Source organism: Toxorhynchites rutilus, chromosome 3, assembly GCF_029784135.1.
Source record: "Toxorhynchites rutilus septentrionalis strain SRP chromosome 3, ASM2978413v1, whole genome shotgun sequence".
In the NCBI taxonomy this organism is placed as follows: Eukaryota; Metazoa; Arthropoda; class Insecta; order Diptera; family Culicidae; genus Toxorhynchites; species Toxorhynchites rutilus.
Window position 1 is genome coordinate 7,002,305 of NC_073746.1, and position 11,184 is coordinate 7,013,488.

General features: G+C 37.9%; 3 protein-coding genes across 6 annotated transcripts; 2 read left to right on the top strand and 1 right to left on the bottom strand.

Annotated features, from left to right (window-relative positions):
- The first annotated feature begins 2,078 nt into the window (after window positions 1–2,078).
- On the top strand, window positions 2,079–4,399 carry LOC129777221 (CBY1-interacting BAR domain-containing protein 1-A). Of its 2 annotated transcripts, XM_055783368.1 has the most exons (4): window positions 2,079–2,817; window positions 3,112–3,144; window positions 3,215–3,487; window positions 3,553–4,399. In XM_055783368.1, the coding sequence occupies exons 1-4, from the start codon at window positions 2,152–2,154 to the stop codon at window positions 3,724–3,726; spliced, it is 1,146 nt and encodes a 381-aa protein (XP_055639343.1). In that variant the 5' UTR covers window positions 2,079–2,151; the 3' UTR covers window positions 3,727–4,399. The 2 variants fall into 2 exon arrangements, with proteins under 2 accessions (XP_055639343.1, XP_055639344.1); XM_055783369.1 differs by lacking the exon at window positions 3,112–3,144.
- Window positions 3,878–4,834, bottom strand: LOC129777222 (heat shock factor-binding protein 1). 3 transcript variants are annotated; one of them, XM_055783371.1, is made up of 3 exons: window positions 4,692–4,834; window positions 4,468–4,628; window positions 3,878–4,405 (listed from the first exon to the last, which is right to left on the bottom strand). In XM_055783371.1, the coding sequence occupies exons 2-3, from the start codon at window positions 4,564–4,566 to the stop codon at window positions 4,250–4,252; spliced, it is 255 nt and encodes an 84-aa protein (XP_055639346.1). In that variant the 5' UTR covers window positions 4,567–4,628; window positions 4,692–4,834; the 3' UTR covers window positions 3,878–4,249. The 3 variants fall into 3 exon arrangements, with proteins under 3 accessions (XP_055639346.1, XP_055639345.1, XP_055639347.1); XM_055783370.1 differs by having other exon boundaries at window positions 4,468–4,634; XM_055783372.1 differs by having other exon boundaries at window positions 4,688–4,811.
- A 4,413-nt stretch (window positions 4,835–9,247) lies between these two features.
- LOC129777689 (secretion-regulating guanine nucleotide exchange factor) lies at window positions 9,248–10,511 on the top strand. The gene is made up of 3 exons (XM_055784114.1): window positions 9,248–9,328; window positions 9,394–10,340; window positions 10,406–10,511. Exons 1-3 carry the CDS (start codon window positions 9,317–9,319, stop codon window positions 10,491–10,493), a joined length of 1,047 nt encoding a protein of 348 aa, XP_055640089.1. The 5' UTR covers window positions 9,248–9,316; the 3' UTR covers window positions 10,494–10,511.
- The last annotated feature ends 673 nt before the right edge of the window (window positions 10,512–11,184 follow it).

Below are 11,184 nucleotides of genomic sequence, written 5' to 3' on the forward strand. Positions count from 1 at the left end.
ATTATTGATTTTAACAATAAACTCGAAAAAAAAATTACAAAACAAAAATAAATTATGATAATAATATTAAACAATGAACAAATGAGTTGAATAATAATATTAATATTAAATATGTGTACCTTAAAATAAAAGTTGTTCCGATACTGCGCTCTACTGCCCTAACCAGGGAGAGACAGAGGCTACGCGCTATGGATCAACACAATAGCGCAAGAATAGCTCACACGGTCACGTGATGATAATTCCCGTTAACGACAGCCACACGATGGCGATCCCGTTATGCCGATGTTCAACAGCCGCCAAGGGCTGCAAGCTGCAAGAGCGCTGCTTCCTTTGTTCCACTTCACAAAAGGTCAATTCGAAAGCGGACAGCAATGACCTTCATTCGTACACTATACCAATCGCACAATAGTAAAAGTGGCAACGCACAATAACAACACTGAACTTTACTCGTCAAGAGTTGGATAGCGAATGAACATGACACATTATGTATCATTCGATTTTGATCGAAATCCAAACACTGCTTCGAACAGATTAGGAATGCAAGAGATAATGGCAATTCCACGATAATTAAGTACGTCAGATTTAGTCTTTTCATTTTCGTTTTCGTAGTCGTTTCGTTCCAGTAAAAATGAAAAGTAGTCCCGATCGCGATTTTCTTCGGAAAATGTGGTATATACTTCCTGAAAGAAATTTGCAGAGATTACAAATTTCGTTCGAAGAATTTCCTACATCCTCATCGAGACGCATCTGCGATGGAAAGTTATTGCTTTTGAGCTATACGTAATTGAAAAAAATTGACTTCATTTTCAACCTTTCTAGTGTACTCTTCGTGTGTACTTTTAATGGCAAAATTTAGTTCTTGAGAAATATTCTGATCTTCCAACAAATTTTGATTACTTTTGTCTATTTTGCATTTACTTTTGTGTGTTTCTGATTTCTATTCTTGAAATTTCTTATTTGAGTATTATCCCAAATAGGATATTTGCTGTAGAGACGAATGAACTCCCAGAGTTTAAAGTCTCTCTAATTCAACATCGTCATCAGGATATTTGCTGGTTTAATTTCTTTGTCTTCTTTTCTTCGGCTCAAATTCTGATATTATGTTATTCAGAATTTCGCGAAGAATATGTACGAATAAGTTGACATCTCATTCGCTGTTTAATAAAGTATGCCATTCTATGACTTGTAGGCTACATTTGATTGCTTCAAAGTTCTTCTTGTTGTATTCCAGCACCTCTTCGTACTCCCAGTCGATGGGCAATTGTCTGTTATGTATAAAGATTAAGTATTCAATTGCTGTGTGAAATTTTTCATTTTTCCAAAGTGGAGTCATGGACTCATTCACACAAAAATCGTCGGTGATGTTAGTAAATAATAGGTCTAAATAATAATTTTGGGAATGTTTTACTTGATTTATTTGGTTAAGATCGAGATGTGCAATTTCGTCAAATATAGATGTAGGGTTTCATTTTCCCCAACGACTGGAAGTAGAATGCATTCATTATCGTTATCGAGAATGAATTCTACTTTATTTTGATTGATGTGGTCATAGATATGCAATTTCTCTTCTGGTTCTAGTTTTTCTGTAATTCGATTTGCCGTTTGAAGCCGTTCATACGACTTTTTATTTGCATGTTCGGGTGGGAAATAAACGGTAGCAAATATGTGTACTTTGCCAGCTATAGATAATTTTGCCCAAACATGCTCAAATTCTTTATGTTTTTCGGTTAAAAGTTCTTCAGAAGAGAAATTTGCATTAATGGCAATCAGGACATGAATCAGTTACGATCCATCCGATATCGACTCCATACGGTCAAAAATAGATAGCTGAACTGAATCAGTTACAGTTATTCAGTAAAGTTCAGTTTAAGGTATGACATTTTTTTTTTAAATTTAACTTCATTTTAAAAAGGAACCCAATACAAAATGTTTTCCATTTTCTATGTTCCATGATAGGTACCTATATTGATATTTAAGCATAAATAGAACATTCAGTCTGTGTCTATCTAGGCGTATCCCTTGGCAACGATCTAAAATAAACAAAAAGGAAAACAGCATATCGAAGTCACCGTTGAATTCTGTAGTCTTCCAACAATTACATTCTAGTTGGCATTCTTATTGTTAAAAACAAGTTATTTAAAAAAAAGAATTATGTTGCGGAGCGCCAACACCGGCACGATTCTGTGCGAAGAACAATCAAGATTCATCTTGGAGCGCATAGATTCGGTCGAAAAACACTTCAGCGAACTGTGCGGAGCCTTCGCCGATTTCACACGGAAATGCGCCCGCCTGCGGGAGAAATCCGACGAGCTAGCCCATGTGGCCCAGGAATATTCCGCCGTGGAGAACTACAACAAGTCGCTCTCGAACGGAATGTCAAGCTTGTCCAAGGCACTCACACTGATTGGAGACTTTCAGGATCTGGAAGTGAAGCGGTTAGAAAGTAGGATAGTATCTGAGCTGTCCCAGTATGAACTTGTTTGCAAGCACTGCAAGGACAGTGTGAAGGATGCTATTCTCACGCGGGATAAAGAGTTAGCTAAGCGCAAGCAGCTGGACCAGGCTAGGGCAAGAAATGTACGAGGTAAAAAATCAGCAAAAGATGCTGAGCTGATTAAATCTAACTTGGACGTTTCTAAAAGTATGAAGGCGATGGAGGAGATTGTGGGAAGGTTTGAGAAGCAGAAGCTAGTTGATTTGAAAAGTATGCTGATGGATTTCGTTATGATCGAGTTGAAATTTCATACGAACGCGGTGGAAGTGTTGTCGGCTACTTATCAAGATATATCAGACATAGACGAAAATAAGGACTATCAGGTAATACTCAGAAAATAAGCATGTAGGTTAATTTATTTATAGAACATAACTCTTCAATATATATATATATATATATATATATATATATATATATATATATATATATATATATATATATATATATATATATATATATATATATATATATATTAAACACATTATATGATTATAATTTTATATAATTATAATTAAATATAATTATAACACATTATATAAATATAACACCACATTATAAACAATATATTCCTCTTATAAATAAAAATTACCTTCTTCATCTCTATGCCTTCAAACAAGGGAGTTCACAAAGAGATCAAAAGACAGAACAGGGTAACTCGTAGGCATAAAGAATGCGAGCGAGCAAAGTGTAACTAACCAGGAAATCATTATATAATTGCAGCAATTCAAGAAATATCTGCAGCAAGATGAGCACTCGGATCGGTACTTCCTCCAAAGAATTAAATCACAATCGATGGGAGCTTTGAGTTCGATGTTTGCCGCTACTTCTGCCGGTGGTCGCAAAAATAAAAGTTCAAGTTCAAACTCTTTGAATTCATCTCAGGAACAGGAGCAACATGAAACCAGCGCAGTTGTTCAGGATCCACTGCGCATACTGACTGCCAATCGTAAAGGAAACTCTGAGGCAACATTGCAAAGATCTTCAGAATTTTTGGTAATAGATACAGTTGCGTATTCTTGTTTATCCTCTCGTTTAATCCAGCTCTCCAACTCGTATAGGACTCGAAGAAACACGATCTCTCCGATGACTCGAAGGAGTCTACTGATGAAAGCGATAGCGATGAAGACTCCGACTCGGCAACGGATTCCGATGACGTTGAACCGAAGCAACAACCACAACCAACGAAGGTTGATCCAAACTTTACCATTATTAAGCTTAAAGATTATAACTGACTTCAATAATCAACAAGTGCTTCATACAAATTTCCTAGATTACTGAAGAACACCTCAAAGAATTATATGTTAAACCGTTTCCTCCGACAACTTATGTTGTTAAATCGATCAATGGAATCGTTCGGAACCTCAAGATATAACGCAAATAAAATGAATTATTGTGCTTTATATTTAAATTTGTATGTCCTTTTTTTTGGTTTACTTCGCTTATGATAGTGATGGTTTTACATATGTTGTTTTGTTTCCAAGGAAATACTAATAAAAATGTGTTGTATCTTCAATGCTGCGTTAATTATATTTATACCTAGTCGTACCGAGATATATATAATTTTCGCTTTTGTAAAGAAATGTGTGAATATCCATGAGAGTCACATTTCCTCAATATATTTGTTTAAATCAAATCACTAATGTGTACCGTTAAACGTAAGTGCGTATAAGCATTACATATTTTGCTTCCACCCATGAGTTGGGCTGATTGGGAATATGACTTACTTCCTGCTGCTGCAATGATTTTAATGGCCTTCTACTTCTCGGAACCTTCTACGCCCGCCTGCTGCATCAGATCTGCAATACTCTTTTCAAGATCGTCTATCCTGGAACCCATGTCATCGATGCGTGTTATGATTTGATCCGACATCGTCTGGAACTTGTCCTGGACATTCTGCAGCAAACTTTGAACCTGCGGAAGAATTATATTCGAAAACGATATTTTTGATTTTTAGTGAGCTGATGTTCACTTACGTAGATCGTCAGTTCCTGCATATTCTTCGGATCGACATTGCTACCAAGAGAATAGTTCTGTTCTCCGTCGCTGTCGATTTCAGATTTCATCTCAGCCATCTCAAAAATTTAATACGCCTCACTGCCGGAATCCTTAATATCGAACCTTTGTCGTCCGCGAACTGTATCTGAATGATTTCCCTACAATATTCCACTTGGACCCTTGCGAAGAAAACGTTACCTACCTATTTTCTTGTAGATATGTGTGTTCGATGAATAGTATCCCAGTTTATTCCTAAACACAATAATCCTTTGTTGCTTAGGAGATTTTTGCAAACTGTTTTGTTGGGAGGAGAACTGTCTGGCTTGATTCTGATTTTTGAGTTGTAGATGGATTCTGCAGAGACAGAGGAACAGTTGTACCAGGACACTGACATGTGTGATTTGAACCCATACAGTTTGAAGTACAATGATACAAACTCGAATTCGTACGCCACCATGCAGATCCCTACCCTTCTTTTGGAAAACAAGCTTTCGGAACATTCTATTTAGATGAAGTCATGAAAGTCAAAAGGTTTGCTGTCAGTTTTCAGAATAATAGTTTTTATTTCTCGAACAAAGGCGAATGTATGAAAGTTGACTCACACTCATATTTGCACGGTAATTGAAATGATTTGAATTCAATTCCAAAAGTGTCGATCGATTTTATGATTTAATATTTTTCATGTTAAACTTTTTTCAACTCCTTCCAGACCTACGAGATTTTTGGTATATTCGGGAGGAATGTTCATCATTTCATCCATCAAGTGGTTTTCGAGCAATTAACGGATCCCTTTGCGGAAATAATCGGCAGGTCTGTCGGCTAACCACGAATCGATCCAATTTTTGACTTCATCAAAATTGGAGAAGTGCTGACCATGGCCAGGCCATGTTGCATCGACCAAAGAAGGTAGTAATCGGACGGAGCAATGTCTGGAGAATACGGAAGGTGAGATAGGATTTCCCATTTCAGCGTTTCCAAGTATGTTTTGACCGATTGCGAGACATGCAGTCGAGAATCGTCGTGCTGCAAAATAACTTTATCAATTGTCATCGGGAGAGGTCCCCCGTAATGGTTTCATTCGGTTTTAGCAGGTCTTAATACACCACACTCAACTGGTCCCACCAAATAGACAGCATATAATCGCGACAAAACCCTTTCTTTTATGCCATTGGAGTAGTTGTTCACACGTGAAAACGATCGGATATGGTTTGCTGAGCTATTCCAAGTGTATCTGCAAGTTTTTGTTGTGTTTGTGACGAGTCTTAATCGTGTAAAGCCTCCAATTTTTCATCTTCAAACTTTTTTGGCGATCCGGAACGTTCTTCGTCTTCCAAGTCCAAATTACCACTTTTAAACACGTCTGACACATTCGCTCAGTAGGAGCATGGTCACCATAAACTTCCACCAAAATTCGATGACTTCCCGCAGCATTTTTCTTCATTTTGAAGTAATGAAGTAACACTCCCCGCAAAAACACTTTCGTTGGTACGAAATTCGACATATTCGAAGTGGCAAAAACCTATGTTGTTTACGCTTTAACTTTTTGACATATACTGAAAAAGACGCGCAATGACAGTAGAATTCCAACGATTTTCTGGAGATTTGATTCACTGGAATAATAATCAAGTTACGCAATCTGTTGTAAAACCGAAGAAACTTACCGGTAAACCTAATAATTAAATCTAAAACATATCCTAAAGATACTTACATTCTAGCTTACTACTACCAGGAAAACCTAAAGATAACCTAATTTCTACTCTAGTATATATATGGAGAAAACGATTTGTTCCTGCTCTTGAAATTAGAAGTAATTAAAAAACGGACTAAACGTGAGTAAAAATTTGAAGAAAAACAAAAACATACAAAATTATTGATAATGAACTTAAAGCTAGAACTTATAAATAATTGTTTCTTTCATGCAACTTCATGCAATTGTGTAACTAATATTATAAACAAATGTAAAATTCACAGGAACATTATAATTTACTCTACGAACTTTAAAAACATCGAGTTCTGCAATTTTATCTACGGAAGAGAACTCCCTTTTGTTGTTACCATTTGTAACATGTATTGATCAAATATATTCGGCAATAACATTCCAAGCAAATATTCAATTTTTCGATGCCTAAAATGTTTTTTCGGCCTGTTTATTAAACCTGTCGCAGACCTTGAAAGCAGCCACCATAAAAAAGGGCAAGCAATGAATAATGAACAAGGAAATTCGAACCGGAACAATCGACATGGACTCACGCGACGAAAACGGACTATGGATTGGGACTCGGGACGTTTAACTGCCGATCTCGCATCTTCCAAGGAATCACTCGAGTGATCTCTGGCGTATTGAAAAGCCGCAAGTTCGACGTCGTAGCGCTGCAGGAAATGTGCTGGAAGGGCTCAACGGAACGTACGTTTAGGGATAGTCACACCATCTGCTAGAGCTGCGACAACACACACGAGCTGGACACAGCTTTCATAGTTATGGGCAAGATGCGAATGCGGGTGATTGGGTCGCTTTAGATCGCGTGTTTTTTGATGTTTCATTCCACTCCTTTCTACATGTAAACATCACAGCACAAGGATGCCAGACATGATAAGGGGCTGTCCACATACCACGTGGACAACTTTAGGGGGGGTAGGGGTTACGAAAATGTTAATTTAATAATTATATATAAAATCGCGTTTTTACATTTTATGCGATTTCAAATATACACGATACATACTTTGATTGATATTATATGCGATTATGATTTATTCTGATTTCTTGTAAGACTTAGTACGTGCCCAATTATACGATTTAATGTTTGCTGGGTATTCATGAATATACCCAGCAAACATTAAATCGTATAATTTTGCACGTGCCAAGTCTTACAAGAAATCCGAATAAATCATGATCGCATATAATATCAATCAAATTATGTATCATGTATATTTGAAATCGCATAAAATGTAAAAACTCGATTTTATATACCATTATCAAATTAAGTCGCATATCGGTATAATAAACATCAATTTTATGATGTACATTGTCGTAAAATATATTTAATCCGCATCATATGCGTATATTACGCTGATGCAGTTTGTGTGTCGTATAAGCGTATAATTTAAATCGATTCAGTACTGTAGTAATTCGTGTTGCATGCTGAAGAAAATCATGAAACAGTAAATCATATTAGATCCTAATAAAGAACATATTACATCATATTGAAATGTCAATGAAATGCTGATGCACGCGGAAGTTTTAACCGCTGTTGAATTAAATTTCAGATAGCCGCGCGAGATAGCTGGTGGATGATAATCCAGACGACCGGAGTTCGAACCCACATCGGAGCAGTTTTCACCAAACATCAATCTGTGTCATTTTGAACATTCATATTCCACGCCCAACATAAGTCAATCAATCAATTAGTATTTCTACGAACATAAATACTCATATATAAAAATGGCGATTCGTGAGGTTATAATAAACATTTAACGAAAATATTTTGCGCCATTTGTTTTGTTTCTATGTCTGTAATAAATCGTATATGAGTATGGCAAAAGTCGTATTTGGTGCTTTGACAATTCATGAATATATTCATATTAGATCGCAATTCAATTTCAACATAATCGCTATTATAGCCGGTCAAAGTTGCATATTCATCCAAACAAATTCGGTAAGCATTTGCTATGTATGTATATGGCCTCCACTTTTGCATGCATATGCCAGTTAGGCGCATTATATGCCAACCAAATTTTAGGGCATATGATGATATATATACGCTTGTTGTGCGATTTAATGTTTGCTGGGAAATCACCTTATGAGATTCGAACCGAAGTACCTCTGCAACATGGGTGTCTCTCTATTGTGCCTTTGCTATCTGGACCACTGTTGATATAGATAAATTAATTAAAAATAGTGCTGTTTCAACAACCGTTCAGATACCTTACAAGGTTTTTTTTCGGTGATTTATGATCTTCTTATGTATCACCGAAAAAAACCTTGTTTTGTAAGTAACTTGTTAAGTAACTGGTCTGGAAGCATATTTTTCGCCTAAAATTTCCACTTTTTAAAGTTTTTTTTTTCAACTCTGTTGATCATCCATGTTACGTTTATTTTGAAACAAACACTTGCAGCCAGATATCCAACGCTCAATGTTTGTTTTGTTTTATCCTAATGCTTGTAAACATTATATGGTAGCACTAAATGTGCATATAGCACTTTCGTTAATGTTAATATGCATTAATAATGTTGATATAAGGCCTATAAGCATCGAAAAAGCAGATATACTGCCATTTGGCATTAGAGATGCTGAATTAGTGCTACTAAACGTTAATACTTATGGTTACTTGAGTTTACAGGTCTGTCCAACTGGATACACCGCCGACCCGCCGTCGGAAGCGGCGGTGTCTCGCACGCAAACCTGGGATCCACTGATTGCCCGGTTAGTTTGAAACATAGGATACGATCCTTTAGCAATGTCCGATCGAGCTCTAGCGAGCGTCAGACGGTATACGTCTGCCCGGGGCGTTACGTTTGCCCAGGGCGATACGTTTGCCCGGTTAATTCTTGTTTTGAAATACAATACCGCGCCACAATATTTATAGCCTACTACACTTTTTATGAGTGGTGGTTTCTGTTGCAGTCGTTTTCTCCTGCGCTTTATTCCGGGAATCACTGGATAGATGCCGAATTAGAGGTGACTTACTGTACTACATTGATTCAAATTATCCCTCAAGCCCTCAATTCAACCCTGTAAATTTGAAATATTTCCAACAAGCCTTTTTGTTTACAATAACAAAATAAATTATTTCAAGGCATGGTAAACAGAATTGCGTCATTTTTGTGATATGTACTGCTGGGTAATAGTTTATATTTCCGTTTTAAAAATATATTTAAATTACACTTTTTTTTTCTTCTATTCAAGGGCGCAAACAGCCATGGACAGCTGGGCTTGGGCTTCTGTTCGGAGATGTGCGCAAAGCCGCAACAGGTAGAATGTTTACCGTTTGAGCTGCACACTGTTCGGACCGTCAGTGGGGGAGGCGGTCACACGTTGGTTAGCACCAATAATGGTGATCTGTTCGGTTGCGGATGGAACAACCGAGGCCAGCTTGGACTGGGGCACACCGAAGATGTTCATCGCTTCGCTCTGGTTGGAAGTTACAATTTTGACAACGTCACATGTGGCTGGGACGTTTCCGGTGCGTTAACCGTCGATGGAGACGTATATTTGTGGGGATCGAATGTGTGGCAGCAAGTAGCAGACAAAAGCTTAAAGTATGTTTCGAGGCCTGCAAAGTTCGAGTTGCCTGGCCAGATGAAAGCGAAAACGATTCACTTCGGATTGAGGCACACTTGTATTCTATCCGACAATGGAACCATATTTCTTTTCGGCAGGGCCAAATGGTTAGCGAAAGATAATTTCCAAAGCATCTTGCATGGGGGAATTGAAATGTATTACCTGATGTATCCAGAGGGAATAGTTGACGTTGTGAGTGGAGAAAATCATTTAGTAATTAAGTTGGAACAAAACATAATTATGTGCATAGGGGACAATAAATTTGGGCAGAGTCCAAGCGGGCTTGACCTGAATCCTAACAAATTAGAGGTAGTTCAACTGAAATCGGGTTGGGCTCATTCCGGATATTCCACCAGTAATGGCAGTGTGTATCTGTGGGGACGTAATAATCACGGGCAACTGGGCGTTCCGCTTGCAGAAAGGCCTAATGAGGTGATATTGTTGAAGTTGAACGGCAGGGTTATGAAATTTTGCCTAGGTTCTCAGCACGGAATAGCTTTAGCCACGGATGGTGTGTACACGTGGGGTTGGAATGAGCATGGAAACTGCGGAACAGGAGGCGATGAGAATGTGTAGGTTTTTCGAAATGTTGAAATCGTACCGTAGATTAAATAATTGTGAATTGTTTCCTTTTCAGCTTGATCCCAACTAGGGTGGATGGAATAGGGAAGATTGATGAGATTGCGGCTGGAGCTGGCTTTTGCATTGTTTTACGAAAAATGTAATAAAAATGTTATGCTACAGCCTTGTGTTTGGATAAACGACTTATTAATGAACTATATGCTCCTTTATAAAGAAGTGGAAATTTTCCGAACGAAATTTGTAAATGTCTTCGATGAAGTCTGTGCTCTGTTTCGATAGAATATACCGTCAATCGCAAAATAGAATGTACACATGCTACTTCACGATACACTCCCTTTATTCCGTGCGGAATTATATGTTTATACTAGCTGTACCCTGCCACGCTTTGCTGTGGCACATTGTGGTAAAGGGTGTGTCATATCAAATTGCATCACGGAAAAAACGCTGTAGAAATTCGCCCAGTAGACCGATCCTTTTGAAAATTTTAGACAGTAAAATAAAAACTATTAAACAACTTTTGGCATTTTCTTTTTATTCATACTTCGAGCCCAAGCCCGTATGCTCGCACCTTCCTCTTTACCCCGTCCATAAGGTTCTGTACAACGTCAGGTTGTAGTTTTTTTTGAACAGAAATCCATTTTCTCTTGAAGTCCGCCTCCGATTTGACAACTTTTGGGTTCTTCCGGAGGGCCTGCTTCATAATCGCCCAATATTTCTCTATTGGGCGAAGCTCCGGCGCGGGTTCATTTCCTTTGGCACGAAGCTGACCCTGTTGGCTTCGTACCACTCCAACACGTCCTTTGAATAGTGGCACGGAGCGAGATCCGGCCAGAA